Here is a 25,139-nt window from a genome sequence, read left to right as displayed (position 1 = left end):
CTGGCTGCTCCAGGTAAGTTTATCATTAACTAGGATCCCCAAGTCCTTCTCCCTGTCAGATTTACCCAGTGGTTTCCCGTTCAGTGTGTAATGGTGATATTGATTCCCTCTTCCCATGTGTATAACCTTACATTTATCATTGTTAAACCTCATCTGCCACCTTTCAGCCCAAGTTTCCAACTTATCCAGATCCATCTGTAGCAGAATACTATCTTCTCTTGTATTAACTGCTTTACATAGTTTTGTATCATCTGCAAATATCGATATTTTACTGTGTAAACCTTCTACCAGATCATTAATGAATATGTTGAAGAGAACAGGTCCCAATACTGACCCCTGCGGTACCCCACTGGTCACAGCGACCCAGTTAGAGACTATACCATTTATAACCACCCTCTGCTTTCTATCACTAAGCCAGTTACTAACCCATTTACACACATTTTCCCCCAGACCAAGCATTCTCATTTTGTGTACCAACCTCTTGTGCGGCACGGTATCAAACGCTTTGGAAAAATCGAGATATACCACGTCCAATGACTCACCGTGGTCCAGTCTATAGCTTACCTCTTCATAAAAACTGATTAGATTGGTTTGACAGGAGCGATTTCTCATAAACCCATGCTGATATGGAGTTAAACAGTTATTCTCATTGAGATAATCCAGAATAACATCCCTCAGAAACCCTTCAAATATTTTACCAACAATAGAGGTTAGACTTACTGGCCTATAATTTCCAGGTTCACTTTTAGAGCTCTTTTTGAATATTGGCACCACATTTGCTATGCGCCAGTCCTGCGGAACAGACCCTGTCGCTATAGAGTCCCTAAAAATAAGAAATAATGGTTTATCTATTACATTACTTAGTTCTCTTAGTACTCGTGGGTGTATGCCATCCGGACCCGGAGATTTATCTATTTTAATCTTATTTAGCCGGTTTCGCACCTCTTCTTGGGTTAGATTGGTGACTCTTAATATAGGGTTTTCATTGTTTCTTGGGATTTCACCTAGCATTTGATTTTCCACCGTGAATACCGTGGAGAAGAAGGTGTTTAATATGTTAGCTTTTTCCTCGTCATCTACAACCATTCTTTCCTCACTATTTTTTAAGGGGCCTACATTTTCAGTTTTTATTCTTTTACTATTGATATAGTTGAAGAACAGTTTGGGATTAGTTTTACTCTCCTTAGCAATGTGCTTCTCTGTTTCCTTTTTGGCAGCTTTAATTAGTTTTTTAGATAAAGTATTTTTCTCCCTATAGTTTTTTAGAGCTTCAATGGTGCCATCCTGCTTTAGTAGTGCAAATGCTTTCTTTTTACTGTTAATTGCCTGTCTTACTTCTTTGTTTAGCCACATTGGGTTTTTCCTATTTCTAGTCCTTTTATTCCCACAAGGTATAAACCGCTTACACTGCCTATTTAGGATGTTCTTAAACATTTCCCATTTATTATCTGTATTCTCATTTCTGAGGATATTGTCCCAGTCTACCAGATTAAGGGCATCTCTAAGCTGTTCAAACTTTGCCTTCCTAAAGTTCAATGTTTTTGTGACTCCCTGACAAGTCCCCCTAGTGAAAGACAGGTGAAACTGCACAATATTGTGGTCGCTATTTCCTAAATGCCCAACCACCTGCAGATTTGTTATTCTGTCAGGTCTATTAGATAGTATTAGGTCTAAAAGTGCTGCTCCTCTGGTTGGATTCTGCACCAATTGTGAAAGATAATTTTTCTTGGTTATTAGCAGAAACCTGTTGCCTTTATGGGTTTCACAGGTTTCTGTTTCCCAGTTAATATCCGGGTAGTTAAAGTCCCCCATAACCAGGACCTCATTATGGGTTGCAGCTTCATCTATCTGCTTTAGAAGTAGACTTTCCATGCTTTCTGTTATATTTGGGGGTTTGTAACAGACCCCAATGAGAATTTTGTTACCATTTTTCCCTCCATGAATTTCAACCCATATGGACTCGACATCCTCATTCCCTTCGCTAATATCCTCCCTTAAAGTGGACTTTAGACAAGACTTTACATAGAGACAAACCCCTCCTCCTCTCCGATTTTTACGATCCTTTCTAAACAGACTGTAACCCTGTAAGTTAACTGCCCAGTCATAGCTTTCATCTAACCATGTCTCGGTTATTCCCACTATGTCAAAGTTACCTGTAGATATTTCTGCTTCTAGTTCTTCCATCTTGTTTGTCAGGCTTCTGGCGTTTGCGAGCATGCAGTTTAGAGGATTTTGTTTTGTTCCAATCTCCTCACTGTGGATTGTTTTAGAAATGTTCTTACCTCCCTTCTGAGTATGTTTTCCTGGGTCGTCTTTGTTCGAGTCTAATGTTTTTCTTCCCGTCCCCTTTTCTTCTAGTTTAACGCCCTCCTGATGAGTGTAGCGAGTCTTCTGGCGAATGTGTGTTTCCCAGGTTTGTTGAGGTGTAGTCCGTCTCTGGCGAGGAGTCCATCATACCAGTAATTCACACCGTGGTCCAGGAATCCAAATCCTTGTTGTCTGCACCATCGTCTTAGCCAGTTGTTTGCATCAAGGATCCTGTTCCATCTCCTGGTGCCATGCCCATCTACTGGAAGGATAGAAGAAAAAACTACCTGTGCATCCAGTTCCTTTACTTTCTTCCCCAACTCTTCAAAGTCCTTGCAGATTGTCGGTAGGTCCTTCCTTGCCGTGTCATTGGTGCCAACATGTATCAGAAGAAATGGGTGGACGTCCTTGGAGCTGAAGAGCTTTGGTATCCTATCGGTCACATCCTTGATCATCGCACCTGGAAGGCAGCATACTTCTCTTGCAGTTATGTCCGGTCTGCAAATGGCTGCTTCTGTGCCTCTCAGTAGTGAGTCTCCCACCACCACCACTCTTCGTTGCTTCTTGGCTGTACTTTTTGCTGTCACTTGTTGCTGTGTGCCCTTTTCTTTTTTGCTTGCTGGTATTGCTTCATTCTTAGGTGTGCCATCTTCATCCTCTACAAAGATTTGATATCGGTTCTTCAGTTGTGTGGTTGGTGATTTCTCCATGGTCTTCTTGCTTCTTTTGGTCACATGCTTCCACTCATCTGCTTTTGGAGGTTCTCTGACACTTTTTGCACCTTCTGTGACCAGTAGAGATGCTTCTGTTCTGTCTAGAAAGTCTTCATTCTCTTTGATGAGTTTCAAAGTTGCTATTCTTTCTTCCAGACCCCGCACCTTTTCTTCTAAAAGGGCCACTAGTCTACACTTCTGACAGGTGAAATTGGATTCTTCTTCTGGTCGATCTGTGAACATGTAGCACATGCTGCAGCTCACCATGTAGGTTGTCACATCTGCCATGTTGCTCCTAGATCCTGCTGACTTGCTGTGTGTTTTCCTTCTTGTGTAATCTACTCAGCCAAGCTCTCTTGCAATAATGTCCTACAGGCAAAATTACGGCGCGCGGTTTGGTGATGCTTTCGAAGCAGCTGGTCCCGGCTGTACCCAACGATCTTCTAGCTTCGGGAGACTTCGCTTCTCCCAGAAGGCACCTGGAATATGCAAATTAGCCTCCTGAAGCTTGAATCCCTGGTTTGGTGATGCTTTCGAAGCAGCTGGTCCTTTCATCTTTTACAAAAGAACCCTTCGAACCCCTACAATACAGAGTTCTTGCAGGATAGGTTGGTCCTCAGGCCGGACCCAGCCTACTTGCCGAAAGTAACATCCCATTTCCACCGGTCTCAGGAAATAGTTCTATCATCATTTCTCCCTAATCTTTCTAACTCTAAATAAGAGGAACTCAATACAGTAGATGTCAGAAGATGTCTTCTGCAATATTTCTCAGTCACTGATACTTGGAAGAGAGATAATGCCCTATTCTTATTTTTTCAAGGTCTTAAGGTACCGTCACACTAGACGATATCGCTAGCGATCCGTGACGTTGCAGCGTCCTGGCTAGCGATATCGTCCAGTGTGACAGGCAGCAGCGATCAGGCCCCTGCTGTGATATCGCTGGTCGGGGAAGAAAGTCCAGAACTTTGTTTCGTCGCTGGCTCTCCCGCTGACATCGCTGAATCGGCGTGTGTGATGCCGATTCAGCGATGTCTTCGCTGGTAACCAGGGTAAACATCGGGTTACTAAGCGCAGGGCCGCGCTTAGTAACCCGATGTTTACCCTGGTTACCAGCGTTAAAGTAAAAAAAACAACCACTACATACTTACCTACTGCTGTCTGTCCCCGGCACTCAGCTTCTCTGCACTCCTCCTGCTCTGGCTGTGAGCACAGCGGCCGGAAAGCACAGCGGTGACGTCACCGCTCTGCTTTCCGGCTGCCCGGCGCTCGCAGCCAGAGCAGGAGGAGTGCAGAGAAGCTGAGCGCCGGGGAAAGACAGTGGTAGGTAAGTATGTAGTGTTTGTTTTTTTTACTTTAACGATGGTAACCAGAGTAAACATCGGGTTACTAAGCGCGGCCCTGCGCTTAGTAACCCGATGTTTACCCTGGTTACCGGCATCGTTGGTCGCTGGAGAGCTGTCTGTGTGACAGCTCTCCAGCGACCAAACAGCGACGCTGCAGCGATCCGGATCGTTGTCGGTATCGCTGCAGCGTCGCTTAGTGTGACGGTACCTTTAGGAAAGGGTTTAGAGTATCAAGATGCACACTAGCTAGATGGATTAGGGAGGCTATCTCTCTGGCTTATACAGCAGGTGGGGGTCCAGCTCCGCAGAATCTGAGGGCGCGTTCCACCCGGGCCATGGCATCATTCTGGGCGGAAAGATCTGAAGTATCAATCGAACAAATATGTAAGGCGGCCACATGGTCATCCCCTTTCACCTTTTTTAAACACTATCAATTGGAATTGGGGTGCTCCTCAGAGCCCACCTTCGGGTTAAGGGTGCTGCAGGCTATAGTCCCTCCCTAAGGTAGCTTATATCTCTGTAAATCTCTCGTGGTGCTGTCATGGGAGTCCGAATAAAGCATTGAGCTACTTACCGGTAGCGGCATTTTTCGGGAGAGAGGTGCCGCCCTTTTATATCTGTAGGTTTCCTGTTCCTGAAGTGTGGATCTCCTCTCTCGTGATGCTGTCATGGGCCTCCGAAAAGCGCCACTGCCGGTAAGTAGCTGAATGCTTTCGTCCCCAATTTTTTATTTTCCCAAGTGTTAACAGGAGAAATTGGACCCGAAAAGTTGTTGTGCAATTTGTCCTGAGTACACTGATACCCCATATGTGGGGGGGAACCACCGTTTGGGCGCATGGCAGAGCTTGGAAGGGAAGGAGTGCCATTTTGGAATGCAAACTTTGATGGAATGGTCTGCGGGCATCACGTTGCATTTGCAGAGCCCCTGATGTACCTAAACCGTAGAAATCCTCCACAAGTGACCCCATATTGGAAACTAGATTCTCCAAGGAACTTATCTAGATGTGTTGTGAGAACTTTGAACCCCCAAGTGTTTCACTAAAGTTAATTATAACGCAGAGCCGGGAAAATAAAAAATAATTTTTTTTCCCACAAAAATGATTTTAGCCCCCAAATTATTATTTTTCCAAGGGTAACAGGAGAAATTGGACCGTAAAAGCTGTTGTCCAATTTGTCCTGAGTACGCGGATACCCCATATGTGGGGATAAACCACGGTTTGGGCGCATATCGGGGCTCAGAAGGGAAGAAGTGGCGTTTTGGAATGCAGACTTTGATTGAATGGTCTGCGGGCATCACGTTGCGTTTGCAGAGCCCTTGATGTGCCTAAACAGTGGAAACCCCCCAATTCTAACTCCAACCCTAACCCCAACACACTCCTAACCATAACCCTAACCACACCCCTAACCCGAACACACCCCTTAATCCTAACCCCAACACACCCCTAACCCAAATCACAACCATAACCCTGACACACCCCTAACCCAACTGTAAACGTAATCCAAACTCTAGCCCCAACCCTAACTTTAGCCCCATCCCTAACAGTAATGGGAAAATGGAAATAAATACATTGTTTTTATTTTATTATTTTTCCCTAAGGCGGTGATAAAGGGGGGTTTGATTTATTTATAGCTGGTTTTTATGTTTGGCAGCTGTCACACACTAAAAGATGCTTTTTATTGCAAAAAATAGTTTTTGCGTCACCACGTTTTGAGAGCTATAATTTTTCCATATTTTGGTCCACAGAGTCATGTGATGTGATGTTTTTTGCGGGACGAGTTGACGTTTTTATTGGTAACATTTTCGGTCACATGACATTTTTTGATCGCTTCTTATTCCGATTTTTGTTAAGCAGAATGAACAAAAACCAGCAATTCATGAATTTCTTTTTTTTTTTTGGGGGGGGGGGGGGGGGTGGAGCGTTTATACCGTTCCGCATTTGGTAAAAGCAGTTTTATTCCTCGGGTCAGTACAATTAGAGCGATACCTCATTTATATCATTTTTTTAATGTTTTGATGCTTTTATACAATAAAAACTATTTTGTATAAAAAAAAAAAAAGAAAATTATTCTTGCATCCCTTTATTCTGAGGGCTATAACTTTTTTTTTTTTTTTCGCTGATGATGCTGTAAGGCAGCTCGTTTTTTGCGGGACAAGATGACGTTTTTAGCAGTACCATGTTTATTTATATCCATCTTTTTACTCGCGTGTTATTCCACTTTTTGTTCGGCGGTATGATGATAACGCATTGTTTTTTTGCCTCGTTTTTTATTCATTTTTTTAACGGTGTTCACTGAAGGGGTTAACTAGTAGGACAGTGTTATAGGTCGAGTCGCTATGGATGTGGCGATACTAAATATGTGTACTTTTATTGTTTTGTTTTATTTACATAAAGAAATGTATTTATTGGAACAATATTTATATTTTTTTTTTCTTTATTTAGGATTTTTTTTTAATATTTTTATACAGTGTAATATTATATTTTTTTTACTTTTTTTACATTGTCCCAGGGTGGGACATCCCTATACAGTGTCAGATCGCTGATCTGACACTTTGCACAGCACTGTGTCAGATCAACGATCTGACAGGCAGTGCAGGAGGCTTGCCCCCCCCCGTGGCCATCTTAGATCCGGGGCCTGCAGGTAGGAGAACGAAGGAGACCCTCGGAACACTGCAATCCACATCTCGTTGTTCTGAGGGTCTCAGGGAAGCACGCAGGGAGCCCCCTCCCTGTGCGATGCTTCCCTATGCCATTGGAACGCTGCTGCGATCATGTTTGATCGCAGTGTTCCAGGGATTAATGTGCTGGGAGCGGTCCTTGACTGCTCCTGGCACATAGTGCCGGATGTTAGCTGTGATAATCAGCTGACACCTGGCCGCGATCGGCTGGGCTCCCCCCGTGAGCGTGGCTGATCGCATATGATGTACTATCCTGTCTGTGCTCATACGGGCCCAGGCCACCTCGACGGGATAGTACATCAATGTCAGAAAGGGGTTAATAGCTGCTGTAAAAAAAAAAAAATGGATTGTATACGGATTGAAAAATATCATCTGAGTTTTCTGGATGAAACTCTGAACTATTTTTTTGAACGCTTGTGTGAACCTACCCCCGAGTTAAGATGACATGAGGCATAAGACGACACTCAAAACATTGCCTGCCACACATTACTATTATAGAATTGTATGACTATTGGCCCACTGCAGATGTGCTGAGCTTGGACATTTCGGCCAACCGTAATGTGTGGGGTTGCATATTTTTTTGCTGTTATAGCCAGGCCTTTTATTGAAAAATTTTCCATAAAGGGGTAAACTGTTTAAAACTCGTTTACATACACTATATTTAAGAAATACATTTTGTATAAAAACATTAGCTTTTCCGTAAAAAAAAAAAGTTCATTGCTTTCTTCTAGAGCAAAGGAGTGCAGCCTAATAAAGACCACCCCGCCACCCAGGTTTGCCATGCAGGTCTCATTGGGTATGTGTCATCAGAAAATGACCTATTATTTAACCCTGACATTTGACATACCTACATGTCATGGTTGGGAAGGGGTTCTCGGTTGATGACATACAGCTACATCATGGCGATCACGCGGCGACTGTGTCCGGAACTCATAGCCACAGGGGGTTTTACTTTCCCCAGTAACTGCAATAGCTGTCATTGACTGCTCAATTCTGAACAGCCAATCACGGTGAATTCAATGTTTCGGCAAATAGAATTTGCTGAAACATTGATGTTCAGCTATGATCAGTGCTCTAACAGCACCGATCATAGGCTGGTGCTAAAAAACAGCAGCGTCAGCAGTCGGACAATGACATCTGATCGCACCAATCAGTGAGCAGGAACGCAGTCTGGCCTCTCAGTGACCTCTCTGCACCGCCTCTTTGCACATCACTACTCAACATTCGTGCTCACTTTTGGCCAGGACCTTTTTTTTATCACCCCTTTGCACCACTTCTGTGCGTGCGTTCTGCAGCCGCTGATCACTGTTCAGTGACGCACATTACTGATTGGCATACTGTTTTTTTTTTTTTGGAGGGCTTTTTTCTTTCAAAAAGTGTAAAAAAAATAAAATAAATAAAATAATTAAAACTTGAATATAAAAAATTTAGATTAGTTGAAAGGGCTAGATTAGGCTACTTTCACACATCAGGTTTTTGCCGTCAGGCTCAAACCGGCAAATTTTGAAAAAAATGAGAGAGAGCGAGAGACCCCCAGAATGGAAAATGCATGCTTAGTTTAAAAAAAATGGAATCCGTCACCGGATTCCATCATTTGACGGATCCGGCACCATAGGGTCCCATTATAGCAAACGCTGGATGGCGCCTTCGCTGTCTGTTTTTTCGACAGACACAAAAAATGTTTTTATGTCCGTTTTCTCTGGCTGCCGGAAAACGAATTTTCGACGGATCCGGCAAAAAACGCATGAAACGTGAGGCCATCCGTCGCTAATACAACTTGAAGACACAAAAGAGCATAGTAAAACCAAAAACACTCAGTTTCCAAAAAATCACAGTAATCCGCAAGTCCTAGTAAAAAGATGTAAAAAACAGGGTGTTTGGTTGATACGTTTTTTGCAAAAAATGTATACTAAGATCATCTGTATGTTACCTGTGTGAACAGGGTTCAGAGAGGAAATGTCCATGTGGACATGCTGAGTGGAACAGCTTTTGTGCAGATAGCCCACAAGGAGTGGTGGGTAACTCCCCAGTCTTGTAGACACAAGAGAACAATTTTGGAAACAGGTACACATGGGCTACTTGCACAGTGAACAAGTCTGTAGGAACATGACTGCTCTATATGGGTATACCTTGACGTTTGGTGGTCAGCGCTCATAGCAAGTCTGCAATTCTGCTGCATAAAGGTGACATCACCTCTATGTAGCAGAGGCGATCGAGTAGTGCATGCTTCTAGCCTCCCATGGAGGCTATTGAAGCATGCCAAAATAAAATAAAAAAAAGTTTAAAAATATAAAATATATATATATATATATATATATATATATATATATATATATATATATATATATATATATATATAAGTTCAAATCACCCCCCTTTCGTCCTAATCAAAATAAAACAATAATCAAAATCAAACCTACACATTTGGTATCGCCGCTTTCAGAATCGGACGATCTATCAATAAAAAAAATGATTGACCTGATCGCTAAGCGGCTTGGCGAGAAAAAAAATCAAAACGCCCAAATTACATTTTTTTGGTCGCCGTGACATTGCATTAAAATGCAATAACGGGCGATCAAAGAACGTATCTGCACCAAAATGGTATCATTAAAAACGTCAGCTCGGCACGCAAAAAATAAGCAGTCACCCGACCCTAGATCACGAAAAATAGAGACGCTACATTTATCAGAAAAATTGCTCCTTTTTTTTTTTTAAACAAAGTTTGGAATCTTTTTTTCCCCACTTAGATAAAAAATAACCTAGACATGTTTGGTGTCTATGAACTCGTACTGACCAGGAGAATCATAATGGCAGGTCAGTTTTAGCATTTAGTGAACATAGCAAAAAAGCCAAACAAAAAAACAAGTGTGAGATTGCACTTTTTTTTTGCAATTTCATCACACTTGAAATTTTTTTCCCAGTTCCTGTTACACGACATGGTAAAACCAATGGTATCGTTCAAAAGTACAACTCGTCCCGCAAAAAAATAAGCCCATACATGGCCATATTGAAAAAAAGTTATGGCCCTGGAAAGAGGGGGGTGTGAAAAACGAAAAAATGTAAATAGCTCCGGGGGTGAAGGGGTTAAGGGCATAAAAATGAAAAGTTTAAGCATTTACAAAATTTTCAACAGAATTCCAGTTTTTTCCCCACAAACATAAAAATTTTGGACCTAAATTTACCAATAAAATGAAGCACAATGTGTCACAAAAAACAGTCTCAGAATCAGTGAGATCCGTTGAAGCGTTTGAGTGATTACCCCAAAAAAGTGACACTGGTCAGAATTGTAAAATTTGGCCTTTTTGCCTGGTTAGGAAGGTGAAAACAGGCTTGGGGTGAAGGGGTTAAATCTTGTTTTCCAGGCCGTTTCTACGGACAGCACCATGGAGATAGTCCTTCCTTGACCTATAGCGAGCCAGGATCACAGGTCTTAGCCCCTCCCTCCTTCACCCTCCAGTGTTTTTCCTGTCCATACAGAGGGGATAGTTGTATGAGCGATTGCTCTTAGAGTAAAGAGAGCCTGTGGCGCTTCGTTTTATGGACTCAGTGGAATCTGGGGGGACTCGGCCTTCCCTTCCCCCTATAATGCGGTCCGTGGCTGACACCTCTCTGAGAGAGATCCCTCAGCCAACAGCCAGCCTGTGCATCATCGGCAGTAATGCAACATTCCTGATGTGATGCCGCTTTCCTTCATGGTGGTCTCTCGGCAATACCAGCTCCCCCTGTTCTTCTAGCGGGTGTTGAGCCAGCACAGGTAAGTGCATGGTGGACTGTTGTGTTGATGGCCTAGGGCTCTGGGCTGATGCTAGCCTCATGCCTTTGTGCCGAAGCTGGGCCTAGAGACTCGTGCTGAGGTTTGATTTCACATATACGCAGCTAGGCCTTGGTCCTCTAGGCCAGTGATTTTCAACCTTTTTTGAGCCGCGGCACACTTTTTATACTTAAAAAATCCCGAGGCACACCACCAACCAAAATGGCACAAAATGGTGCGTCCAGGTTTGAGATGAAAGTCTGCAGTCATTCTATGTGACTGCAGGCTTCTGAATTCTCACAGCGCAAGCACTGCACACTTTCAGGATTCTCCCTTGCCGGTGGCCAGAGTGGACGGTCATGACAGCACAAGTATGTGATTTGGATACTTCTGGCCACATTCTAACTAGACGTGTCCGGCCTCAGTCAATTCATTTTCATTGAATGAGGCCACACATGTCTAGTCAGCACGTGACCGCATGTATGTAAATCACCAACATCAGAGAATTATGATAGCAGTGTGCACTGTGAGAATTCAGAAGTCTGCAGTCACATAGTATGACTGCAGACTCATCACAACCTTGGACATCCCCTTTAATGTTCCTAACAAATAAAAATGAGAATTAGTATCACAAAAAAAACACATTTACATCCAGGTACCTGATAGATGACGTTTGTGGAGTCGCCTCTTTCTTTTCATCTTCACCTTGTCCAGATGCCATGATGACTCTTCTCATCCACCGGCAGAGCTCGTTTCTGCAGACTTCCATCTTCTCCTGTCTTCTGCAGCACATCCCGACACAACACCCTTAAAGATAGATAGCAGTGTTATTATAATGCTCCGGAATAACAATATCTGCCCTAGGCTGAGCCCCTGAGTAAATAATTGCCCCTAACTTTATTCCCAGCACATAATATGACCCTCACTGTCCCTCTTATGGTACATGCCATCCACACTACCCTCTCTCTCTTTTCCATACTTCACACTGCCTTCTCATACGGTGTCCCTCATAGAGAGCCCAGTCTCTCTACTGTGCCCCTTCATTACACTCCTCCTAATTGGCATACTGTCTCCTCCTGGCTGTTACCCTCACACTACTCAGTATCTATTATGTGTCCACTCACACTTTCATCCCCCCATACTGTCTGCACACATTTCTAATAGCCTCCTCCTGTACATCCCCCCCTGCTAACATACCCCTTTGCTCTCTCCATATTTCCTCCTCACACATTCCCCCCTCACACATTCCCCCGACTCCCCATACTGTCCTCACACATCCCATCACCGTTGCTCCCAGTACTGTCAGCACACATTTTTCCCCTCGCTACTGTGTCCACCCCCATGTCCCCACTCACCCCCACAGAATATATCCACTCCCCTTCCGGTAGAATAAATCCATCCCCTTCCACAGAATAAATGCACCCTGCCCCACACATGCTAAATAAATTCCAGCCCCCCCCCCACGTACACACTGAATAAATCCCCCCACACACTGAATAAATCCCCCCCACACACTGAATAAATCCCCCCCCACAGAATAAATCCCCCCCACACACTGAATAAATCCCCCCACACACTGAATAAATCCCCCCCACACACTGAATAAATCCCCCCACACACTGAATAAATCCCCCCACACACTGAATAAATCCCCCCACACTTAATAAATCCCCCCACACGCTGAATAAATCCCCCCCACACACTGAATAAATCCCCCCCCACAGAATAAATCCCCCCCCACACACTGAATAAATTCCCCCCACACACTGAATAAATCCCCCCCACACACTGAATAAATCCCCCCAAACACACTGAATAAATCCCCCCCAAACACACTGAATAAATCCCCCCCACACACTTAATAAATCCCCCCCAAACACACTGAATAAATCCCCCCACACACTGAATAAATCCCCCCACACACTGAATAAATCCCCCCCACACACTGAATAAATCCCCCCCACACACTGAATAAATCCCCCCCACACACTTAATAAATCCCCCCCAAACACACTGAATAAATCCCCCCCAAACACACTGAATAAATCCCCCCAAACACACTGAATAAATCCCCCCACACACTGAATAAATCCCCCCACACACTGAATAAATCCCCCCCACACACTGAATAAATCCCCCCCACACACTGAATAAATCCCCCCCACACACTGAATAAATCCCCCCCACACACTTAATAAATCCCCCCCACACACTTAATAAATCCCCCCACATACTCCCCATAAACCCGCCCCACGCTGAATCTTCGGTGTCTTCAGCTCCACAGCACAGGAGCACTTACCACCAAGTGTCTTCTGTCTCCTGCGCGCCGGATAGTGACGTCAGCAGCGTGATCACATGACTTGATCACGCTGCTGGCGTCGCTCTGACCCAGCAGTCAGAGCCTTAATTGTACTCGCAGCTGGTAGATGTCTGCGAGTACAATTGATCTCCGGGAGCCGGCGCGCTGCAGCTTCTCTGTGCCGGCTGTCAGCTTGACAGTCGGCACAGAGAACAGCTGACTCCCGTTCCCCGCGGCACACCCGACCATGTGTCGCGGCACACTAGTGTGCCGCGGCACACTGGTTGAAAAACACTGCTCTAGGCTATAGTAAGGCCTTATTTCCAGGCTGATTTGACTTCAGTTAGTTGCATATCATGTCTGCACAGGGCCTTATGATTGGGCTTCACAGTGACTTTTGCAAAGTATTTTTCCCATTTTTTGGTTTAATAAACAAGTGCTTCACTGTTCTCTGCAACGTAACTTGGGTACCGGCATCACGTGTCACAACACTGCTCGAGAAGCCCGGAGAGATAGACTGCTGACATCGCAGGAATAGCGCTGGCACAGGAGGGGAGTATAGGCTTTATTATTTTATGCGGGGTAAACATTTTGATCAAGAAGGGGTTGACCTAGTGGTTTACAACCCCTTTAAATATGTGTTTTTCATATGTGGTAAATGTTCAGAAAACTTTTATTTTATATGTGTTCTATTCAATATTTTTGCTATAGGTCACAGCCGAACCATTGTGGGAATTGAAGAACGGAAAAATAAATCCTACTGTCTATTATTATTCGATCCTGGATGTCCATCAGAGTCCATGAAGAGACTGACTAAACAACGCTTGGAGGGTGCTGATTTAAAACACTTGCGCAAATATGCAGGTGGTCTAAAACATAAGCAATACCAGATTGTGGCGGTAGAGGGCATACTCTCCCCAGAAGAAAAGACTGTAAGTATTTCATAATGACCTCTCAGGATTCCAGGAATTAACATTGCAGAAACATTTTTTTCCTAGAACTCTGTGCTGTGCCATTTCTGTTATTCCTCCTAAAATATAATGGGTAACTAGAGGTTTTTATTTCTCTTGCTAATTAGACTTGTTACTAAATAGAGTAAGGCTGCTTGACAGTGTTCACTCCGACCAATGTTATTCAGTAGAGCTGTTCAGATTTCTTTTTTTTTTCCACTACATAAATGTTATTGTGAAAAAAACAAAAAATCTCAGAATGTAGTAGGCTCTTCCATATTTTTTTGGAAAGAGATTTTCCCTTATTAACCGCGACAGACCGGCCAGAAGACTGCATTTCACATACTTCTGCACTGATTATAACCACTTCTCCTTCCTATTAAACGGTGCAGGTTTCTATTAGCAGTGCAAGGGTTAGTGATCAGCTAAGAGTCTCTGAAGCTTTCCTGCTTAGATAATCTCAGCTGTTCAGCATTTATCACTCCCCTCTTCTATATATACTCACCTCTGGCAATTGGATTGCACTGTTAGTCTTAGGCCATGTTCACACGATCCTTTTTTTCATGCGGAATTGCCGCGATTTTCCCGCTGCGGGTCCGCAGCTGTTTTCCATGCAGGGTACATTACATTGTACCCTATGGAAAACAGGAACTGCTGTGCCCACAATGCGGAAAATCAAAAAAAAAAAACGCGCTGAATAGCTGCGGGGAAAAAAGAAGTACCATGTCACTTCTTTTTTCGGAGCCGCAGCGGTTCTGCACCCATTGACCTCCATTGTGAGGTCAAACCCGCAGTAAAACCCGCAGATGAAAAAAATATCTGCGGGTTTTACTGCGGTTTGTGGTGCCGAACCGCTGCAGCAGGAAGTGCGGGGAAGCGGGCGGAAGTGCGTGGGCGGAGTGTGGCTGCCCCCCCGTGCTCTGATCCCGCCCCCCCCCGTGCTCCAATCCCACCGCCCCGTGCTCCGATGCCCCCACCCCAGTGCTCCGATGCCCCCCCCGTGCCCTAATCTCCCCCCCTTATACTTACCCGGCGTCCCGGTGTCCGTCCAGCCGTCTTCTCCCTGGGCACCGCCATCTTGCAAAATGGTGGGCGCATGCGCAGTGCGCCCGCCGAATCTGCCGGCCGGCAGATTCGTTCCAAAGTGCATTTTGATCACTGAGATATAACCTATCTCAGTGATCAAAATAAAAAAAAATAGTAAATGACACCCCCCCCCCCTTTGTCACCCCCATAGGTAGGGACAATAAAAAAAAAATTAAGAATTTTTTTTTTTTTCCCACTAAGGTTAGAATAGGGGTAGGGTTAGGGGTAGGGTTAGGGGTACGGTTAGGGGTAGGGTTAGGGTATTTTCAGCCATTTTAACTGCATAGAAAACTGCATAAAAAAAAGGATCAAAAAAAGGATCAAAAAACGCATCAAAAAAGGACAAAAAAAGGACCAAAAAAAGGACCTGCGTTTTCTGCCAAGAGCTGCAGTTTTTTAAAAAACAGTCCTGAAAAAAAAGGATGGAAATCAGGAACGTCTGAACATACCCTTATACTGCTTTGTGAGGAGTGGAGGAGTCTCACTGTTGCTTTGTTTCAGCTGTGTGCAAATTCTAATCCTCTTCTATTTGGTTTTCCTTCCTTCTCTCCCCGGTCTTTCTCTCTGTTGTCTGCAAGTGTATATTTGTATGCTTGGTATTTTCAATTATCCCTATACGTCCTCCGTAGTTGGTCTGGTTTATTTATCTACATACACTATTACTCCCTTCTTCCCTTGGTGAGGGAGGGGGACAGATATAGGACTGATTCAGGAGTTCAGCATGGCTCTGGCGTCTTCACCATCAGAAGTAATCCATCGAATAGTGCTAGCTAGGGCGCCCCTAACGTTATTGACAGGGAAGGAGCCCTTGGCCTCTGTATTCTGACAATAGAGTTGTGACAGAGAGATTATTTCTCTTTTGGAAAAGTGAGTTTTGGTCTCCTGTCCCAAATTCCAGGAAGAAGGGCTCATATTATATATATATATATATATATATATATATATATATATATATATATATATATATATATATATATATATATATATATATATATATATATATATATATATATATATATATATATATAACCACAAATGTGGAATTAAGAATCAGTGTTAATATAAAAAGGTATACAACAATATCAAGATGGAGACCATGTCGACAATAAGCTTTCATTTTGAGGACTGCTTCAGGTAAGTCCTATATATTAAGAATGCTTATTATCATGTGTCAATGCATGGAGATAATCAAAAATTCCCTGAAAATTGCATTATTACTTAGAGGGAAAATATAAATTCTAGTATCCAGCCTTGCCATTCTCAAGGTTATGTTTCCTTACATGAGAAAATTCTGAAGATTTTTCTAAGGATAAGGAACCACATCTCCAGTCCCCATGAGTTGATCAGGAAGGCAAGGTCTATTCTAGGAAACTTAGCAGGTTGTGTTCCAGCAGTATGGTGGGAACAAGCTCACTCAAGGCCTCTGCAGTCCACGATTTTAAGCCTATGGAACAAAATTTCCACTTTTCAAATGCAAAAATTCTTATCCTCCTGAACCTTCGGCAATAGTTAGATTTCTTATATCCAAACATCATTTTATCAGAGGGAATCCTGTGGACAACCTCCAGCCTTCACATAGATTCTCGAGTGCTGCAGAGCAGTTCATACAAATCCCTCTCTACAAGTTCTTTGAATCTGAAAGAACTGTTAACGGTTGTCATATCCATATTGGTGATTCATATAAGTGGATAACTGTGTGCAGTCGGATTTTCTAAGCCAGCAGATATTGGTCCAGGGTGAGTGATGTTTAAATCAGAGTATAGCCAACAAAATTTTCACACTCTGGGGCAAACCAAGAAAAGACCCATTCGCCCCCAAGCACAACACCGAATCATACCTTTTCTACTCCCTAAATACTCAGAATCATCCATTAGGGATATATACCTTTTGCCAAAATTGGCTTTGGTCTTTGAATTTTGCCTTTCCACAACTTTGTTTCCTTTCAAAGGTTGTAAGGAAAGAGAGAGAAGACAGGGCCAGAATTATTCTAATAGCGCCTTTTTGGCCTAATAAGGCCTGTTTCACATAGATTCTCATCCTTTCCGAGACATTCTGGATCTCCTTTACCAGGAACTTTGGCAACATCTAGAGGTATAATTTCCCTTGATCTAATAATAATGTAGTGGAAGCCAAAGATAACTCCAATAGTGAAAGACCGCTAATAATGAGGCATTGCTCGTCAAAGCTTTTATTATAATCACAAAATTCTAATGACTAAAGGTGTGATTCAGATGAAGCCAACCAGGCGAAATGCCTGTGTCCGCGTGCTCGTCGCTGGGTGTCCTCTGATTCTGACAACTTACACCCGCCACTCAGGTCCCAGCATTTAGAAGGCATGCAGAGGGAGGGAGTCGCCTCTGCTCCCTGATCGGTGCCCCGCGACATCGCGAGCGACCGATCATTGCCATGGTGGTATCGCTGTAATCGTACTGAGCCGAAGAATAAAGCTACCTTTTCAATTTTACCATACACAGAACAACATTAAAAAAATGCCTGAATTGCTGTTTTTTGTTCATCCTGCCTCATGAAAATTGGAATAGAACGCAATAAAAAAATGTCATGTCCGAAAATGGTGGCAATAAAAACGTCAACTCGGCCGGCAAAAAACAAGCTCTGTCAGCTGAAATATAGAAAAATTATAGCTCTTCAACTTAATTTTTGCAAAAAAAAGCGTCTTTTAGTGCATGACATCAAGACAGCAAACATAAAAATCAATAGAAATCAGCTATCGCTGTAACCCGAAGAATAAAGTAGTCTAATTACTTATACCACGCTATGAATGGCGTAAAAAATAAATAAAACCAATTCTTCACCTGCTTTTGATTTGTTCATGCAAAAGGTTTGATTTTGGAGGCTCTCTTTTTCTATCTTGTATAGTGGAGCCCTCCATCCTGGCTGCCTTATCCCCTGATGAGTCCGGATGGGATGAAACGCGGCGGGAGGTGGATTTTACTGTTAACTGTCTTTAATTATTTCAACCCATAATATGCATGACTTTCTAGTGGCTTGGTGCCCACAACTCTACATGAGTGTCTGAAGAATCCTTCCCAGAGGTCCGAACACCAACCTGAATTTGGTGAGACCATTTCAGTCTAGTTATTTGATATGGCTCTGTAATACCCCATTAGGTTTTTCCCCTACATGTCAGTGGTACTGACATGGGTAGTACAGTATAGACAATTGGTGCCCTGATTGAACTTGCTGACTGCGTTGCAGGTCCTTTAGGGATCTAATTATATACACTGCTAAAAAAAAAATAAAGGGAACTCTTAAATGACAGAATAAAACTCCAAGTAAATCAAACTTCTGTGAAATCAAACTGTCCACTTAGGAAGCAACACTGTTTGACAATCAATTTCACATGCTGTTGTGCAGATGGAAGTTATTGGCAATTATCAAGACACACTCAATAAAGGAGTGGTTCTGCAGGTGGGGACCACATCTCAGTACCAATGCTTTATGGCTGATGTTTCGGTCACTTTTGAATGTTGGTTGTGCTTTCACACTCGTGGTAGCATGAGACGGACTCTACAACCCACACAAGTGGCTCAGGTAGTGCAGCTCATCCAGGATAGCACATCAATGCGAGCTGTGGCAAGAAGATTTGCTGTGTCTGTCAGCAGGCCAACCTGCAGGAGGACCGCTACCTCAGCCTTTGTGCAAGGAGGAACAGGAGGAGCACTGCTAGAGCTCTGCAAAATGACCTCCAGCAGGCCACAAATGTGCATGTGTCTGCACAAACGGTTAGAAACCGACTCCATGAGGATTGTCTGAGTGCCCAACATCCACAGATGGGGGTTGTGCTCACAGCCCAACACCATGTGGGACGCTTGGCATTTGCCACAGAACACAGGATTGGCAAATTCGCCACTGGCACCCTGTGCTCTTCACAGATGAAAGTAGGGTTCACACTAAGCACATGTGACAGACGTGACATAGTCTGGAGACGCCGTGGAGAGCGATCTGCTGCCTGCAACATCCTTCAGCATGACCGGTTTGGCAGTGGGTCAGTAATGGTCCAGCGTGGCATTTCTTTGGAGGGCCGTACAGCCCTGCATGTGCTCACCAGAGGTAGCCTGACTGCCATTAGGTACCGAGATGAGATCCTCAGACCCCTTGTGAGACTATATGCTGGTGCGGTTGACCCTGGGTTCCTCCTAATGCAGGAAATGCCAGACCTCATGTGGCTGGAGTGTGTCAGCAGTTCCTGCAAGATGAAGGCATTGAACCTATGGACTGGCCTGCCCGTTCCCCAGACCTGAATCTGATTGAGCACATCTGGGACATCATGTCTCGCACCATCCACCAACGGCACGTTGCACCACAGACTGTCCCAGAGTTGGCGGATGCTTTAGTCCAGGTCTGGGAGGAGATCCCTCAGGAGACTTTCCACCCCCTTGTCAGGAGCATGCCCAGGCATTGTAGGGAGATCACACAACCACGTGGAAGCCACACACACTACTGAGCATCATTTCCTTGTCTTGAGGCATTTCCACTGAAGTTAGATCAGCCTGTAACTTCATTTTCCACTTTGATTTTGAGCCTCATTCCAACTCCAGACCTCCATGGGATATTAGTTGTGATTTACGTTGATCATTTTTAGGTTTTATTGTTCTCAACACATTCCACTTTGTAATGAATAAAGATTTACAACTGGAATATTTCATTCAATGATATCTAGGATGTGGGATTTTAGTGTTCCCTTTGATTTTTGAGCAGTGTATGTTTTGATGTGTCCTGGAACGTTTTAATGAATTATTAAATGCTATGTATACTCCTACTTTTGCGAAGTATCTTCTATCACATTCTGGGATCCCCTTTTTTCTGTTTGTTTTATACTCACCCAGGGGCGGTCCCGCTGCGGTCCGGTCAAATGGGTGTCTCACGTCCGCTCCGGCGCCTCCTATCTTCATTCCATGACGTCCTCTTCTGGTCTTCACGCCGCGGCTCCAGCGCAGGCGTATTTTGTCTGCCCTGTTGAGGGCAGAGCAATGTACTGCAGTGCGCAGGTGCTGGGCCTCTCTGACCTTTCCGGCGCCTGCGCACTGCAGTACTTTTACTCTGCCCTCAACGGGGCCAGAAGAGGACGTCATGGAATGAAGATGGGAGGCGCTGTTCCGGACCTGAGACACCCATCGGAGCAGGACCGCCCCTGGGTGAGTATAATCTAACCTCTTTTTCTCCTCTTTCAGGTAACATCGGCTGCTTATCTACAGCGTTACAGAATGCTGTAGATAAGCCCCTGATGACGGTGAGCTTACCTCCCCATCGATTTTGGGGGTGACAGGTTCCCTTTAAGCCCTGACTCTTGCCCCCTAGATTTTTAATGAGTTCTTTGGGGTTGTAAATAAAATAAGAAAAATAGACACTTATTTCCTAGTTCCTTTACATTGGTTCCACTCCTCCAATATAAGAAAAAATTAGTTCCCTACACATCACAAAAAAATCTTTGAAAATCCAAGCAAGAATTTTTTTTTGACTCTGTAAAAGCACATGTATGAAATGATTTGTAAATAAGCCCTTAGAACATAAGTGTATTGGAACCAGTCAAAAGGTTGTACAGTGATCTTAAAGTGTCATTGCTCACTTCCAGAGCATCTTCGAAAGTCGCCAGATATCCCCTTTTTTTTTTCAATTAAATTTAAATGCATTTTTTTAAATGAAAATTTTAAATGCAGATGTTTGGCAAGCTGCATCAGAATTATTAGGTTTTGAGTTGCTTATAATATTTATTCATCTTTCCATATTTATAGTTCTTGTAGATGAGTCATAAGATACATTTAGTTCTGCTTATGTAGAAAATATACAAAGAAGGTTGCACTCAACGTGTTAAAGCATGTTAATGTGAAATATATAAAATGTGAATAGCAAAAATGGCTTTTGAATATTAGGAAAAAATACATTTAAAATACCTGAGATGCTTTGCACAAAATTTGGCCAAATAATGACTGTCCATCAACCAACGTCAAGGTGGCCTCATGAGTATGATGGGTTCCTATCTATATGAATACCTCTTTTAGGCTGATGTCTGAATGCATGGGTTAATGTGGACGCCTCACTCGTGCCTGCATTTATGGGTTGGCAGGAACAGTAATTGAAATCACCACATGGTGAAAGGCGGAGTGCTCAGTCAGAAAGCTAGCATACAAATAACAAAAAATAGGATTATAAAAACAAGTCTGCTTTCTTCCGGAACCAACAACCTTGTGCATGTGTGGTCTACTATTGCACTTGAACACTGTGAATGGGACTGAGATGCAATATCACAAATGTTCTGCACTGGCTTGTTTGTTTTGTTGTTGTTTTTTTATATTGCGCGTAGTGATACACTGCTTGTACTGACACTGTGATAAATGCTGCAAATCTAACATGCGATTTTTGTATTTCAAGGACCGTTTACAGATGTCAAAAATCTTCCTGGCTGAAAGAATTCCTTAAAGAAAAATTATTCGGCCTTCACACGTGCAATCATTTTACAATGGAACGCTTACTCTAACTGCTGTAAAGGGTCCATTCCTGGGGATAGGGGGTTTCTCCCATTTTCACATGTATAATATTATTAACCGATCTTATTGCAGTATTGTAAATATGGCTCAGGGACTGTAATATATGATGTTAGGTTTTTATAAAGGATTGTAAAATTTAAAGATTAAATCATTAAAAAAAACTACGGAAGAGTGTTTTTATTATAGGTCTACATTAGATAATTTTTTAAGTTATCACTTTGTAGAGGAGTCTGATTGCTGTGCCGTTCAGTGCTGCTTAGAGTTAATTTTGTCCCTGCACTGTTCTGTATTAATGTTAAAGGGGGTTGTCTACTACTAAGACAACCCCCTTCTTGATCAAAATGTTTCTTGTTTGGTCTCTACCTTCAGACAAATCGGAACATGAAGAGGAAGTCCAGGATGCATGTTGATCCCTGGCTTCTTCATGTTCAATTTGTCCAAAGAAGATAGTCATGCCAGCTCTGATTTGGCTCCGGCATCATGTGTCATAACAACGGGTGAGATACCGGGAGAGAGTGACAGTCGACACCGCGGGAACAGTGCCAGCACAGAAGGTGAGTATAAGCGTTATTATGTTATCGGGGCCAACTGAAAGGTAAGAGAAGAAGTTGTCCAAGTAGTAGACAACTTCTTTAACCCCTTTGCGACATGCGCCATACATGTACGGCACATGTCGTGTTCCTCCCTTTGATGTGGGCTCCAGCTCTGAGCCTACATCTTTCTTGGCCCATGCCAGCTGTTTTGAACAGCTGACATGCGCCCCTAACAGCTACGGGTAGAATTGTGATCCACCCGCGGCTGTTAACCAGTTAAATGCCGCTGTCAATCTCTGATAGTGGCATTTAATGTGATTGCGCTGGAAGCACATCACTAATTTTGCTCATCCATGACCCCGTCACATGATTGTGGGTGACCGATGGGTCAGCTTGACAACCAGAGATCTCCAGCAGACCTCTATGGTTGTCATAGCTAGATTGCTATGAGTGCTGCCCAGTGGTCAGCGCTCATAGCAAGTGAACATTTCTGCTACACACAGGCGATCTGATCATTGCCTTTGTATAGCGGAGGTGATCGAGTTATCACAGCTTCTAGTCTCCCATGAGACTATTGAAGCAAGTGAAAAGTTAAAAAAAAAGTTATTAAAAAAAATAAATATATAAAAGTTCAAATCGCCCCCCCATTCGCCCCGTTCAAAATAAAACAAAAAAGAAATACCGTATATGCTCGAGTATAATCCGACCCCCCAATTTTGCAACAAAAAACTGAGAAAACTTATTGACTCGACTATAAGCCTAGGGTGGAAAATGCAGCAGCTACCCGTAAATGTCAAAAATAAAAATAGGTACCAATAAAAGTAAAATTAATTGAGTCATCAGTAGGTTAAGTGTTTTTGAATATTCATATTGAATCATGAGCCCCATATAATGCTCCATACAGTTCATGGGCCCCATAAGATGCTCCATACAAAATACGCCCCATATAATGCTCCATAAAATTTATGATAGACCCCATAAGATGCTCCATATTAAAATATGCCCCATATAATGCTGCACAAATGCTGATTATGGCCCCATAAGATGCTCCATACGGATATTTGGCCCATATAATGCTGCACAAATGCTGATTATGGCCCCATAAGATGCACCATATAAAAATGTACCACATATAATGCTCCATACAGTTCATTATGGCCCCATAAGATGCTCCATATAACAATGTGCCACATATAATGCTCCATGCAGTTCATTATGGCCCCATAAGATGCTCCATATAACAATGTGCCACATGTAATGCTCCATGCAGTTCATTATGGCCCCGTAAGATGCGCCATATACCAATGTGCCACATGTAATGCTCCATACAGTTTATTATGGCCCCATAGAGGCTCCATATAACAATGTGCCACATGTAATGCTCCATTCAGTTCTTCATTATGGCCCCATAGATGCTCCATGTAATGCTGCTGCTGCAATAAAAAAAAATGACATACTCCACCAGGAGCAGGTGAGTATGTGACCGTCGTCGCTCCCCCTCACCCGCTGACCAATCCCCCCCCCCCGCCGACCATGACTCGAGTATAAGCCGAGAGGGGCACTTTCAGACCATTATTCCATTATATGTGTGTGTATATATATGTGTGTGTATATATATGTGTGTGTATATATATGTGTGTGTATATATATGTGTGTGTATATATATGTGTGTGTATATATATGTGTGTGTATATATATATATATATATATATATATATATACACACACATATATATATATGTATATAGTCTCATATATATATGTGTGTGTGTATGTATGTGTATATATATATATATATATATATATATATATATATATATATATACACATGAGACTATATACATATATATGTGTGTGTGTATATATGTATGTATGTATATATATATATATATATGTATATGTGTGTATGTATGTGTATATATATATATATATATATATATATATATATATATATAGATATATAGATATATATATATATATATATATATATAGATATATATAGATATATATATATATAGTGGGGCAAAAAAGTATTTAGTCAGTCAGCAATAGTGCAAGTTCCACCACTTAAAAAGATGAGAGGCGTCTGTAATTTACATCATAGGTAGACCTCAACTATGGGAGACAAACTGAGAAAAAAAAATCCAGAAAATCACATTGTCTGTTTTTTTAACATTTTATTTGCATATTATGGTGGAAAATAAGTATTTGGTCAGGAACAAAATTTCATCTCAATACTTTGTAATATATCCTTTGTTGGCAATGACAGAGGTCAAACGTTTTCTGTAAGTCTTCACAAGGTTGCCACACACTGTTGTTGGTATGTTGGCCCATTCCTCCATGCAGATCTCCTCTAGAGCAGTGATGTTTTTGGCTTTTCGCTTGGCAACACGGACTTTCAACTCCCTCCAAAGGTTTTCTATAGGGTTGAGATCTGGAGACTGGCTAGGCCACTTTAGGACCTTGAAATGCTTCTTACGAAGCCACTCCTTCGTTGCCCTGGCGGTGTGCTTTGGATCATTGTCATGTTGAAAGACCCAGCCACGTTTCATCTTCAATGCCCTTGCTGATGGAAGGAGGTTTGCACTCAAAATCTCACGATACATGGCCCCATTCATTCTTTCATGTACCCGCATCAGTCGTCCTGGCCCCTTTGCAGAGAAACAGCCCCAAAGCATGATGTTTCCACCACCATGCCTTACAGTAGGTATGGTGTTTGATGGATGCAACTCAGTATTCTTTTTCCTCCAAACACGACAAGTTGTGTTTCTACCAAACAGTTCCAGTTTGGTTTCTTCAGACCATAGGACATTCTCCCAAAACTCCTCTGGATCATCCAAATGCTCTATAGCAAATTTCAGACTGGCCCGGACATGTACTGGCTTAAGCAGTGGGACACGTCTGGCACTGCAGGATCTGAGTCCATGGTGGCGTAGTGTGTTACTTATGGTAGGCCTTGTTACATTGGTCCCAG

The 25,139-nt window shown here is 42.9% G+C and overlaps 1 protein-coding gene across 1 annotated transcript in view; it reads left to right on the top strand.

Moving 5' to 3' along the window:
• Nucleotides 1–21,786, top strand: part of ZUP1 (zinc finger containing ubiquitin peptidase 1) — a 96,552-nt gene extending 74,766 nt beyond the window's left edge. Inside the window, exons 9-10 of the mRNA XM_069726186.1 lie at nucleotides 13,802–14,022; nucleotides 21,517–21,786. Of these exons, the coding sequence (XP_069582287.1) occupies nucleotides 13,802–14,022; nucleotides 21,517–21,564 (269 nt within the window). The 3' untranslated portion in view covers nucleotides 21,565–21,786. The remainder of the gene's footprint in view (nucleotides 1–13,801; nucleotides 14,023–21,516) is intronic.
• The last annotated feature ends 3,353 nt before the right edge of the window (nucleotides 21,787–25,139 follow it).

Source organism: Ranitomeya imitator, chromosome 5 (assembly GCF_032444005.1).
Source record: "Ranitomeya imitator isolate aRanImi1 chromosome 5, aRanImi1.pri, whole genome shotgun sequence".
Taxonomy (NCBI): domain Eukaryota; kingdom Metazoa; phylum Chordata; class Amphibia; order Anura; family Dendrobatidae; genus Ranitomeya; species Ranitomeya imitator.
The sequence above is the reverse complement of the archived record's forward strand: the minus strand, read 5'-3'. Positions and strand labels throughout refer to the sequence as shown.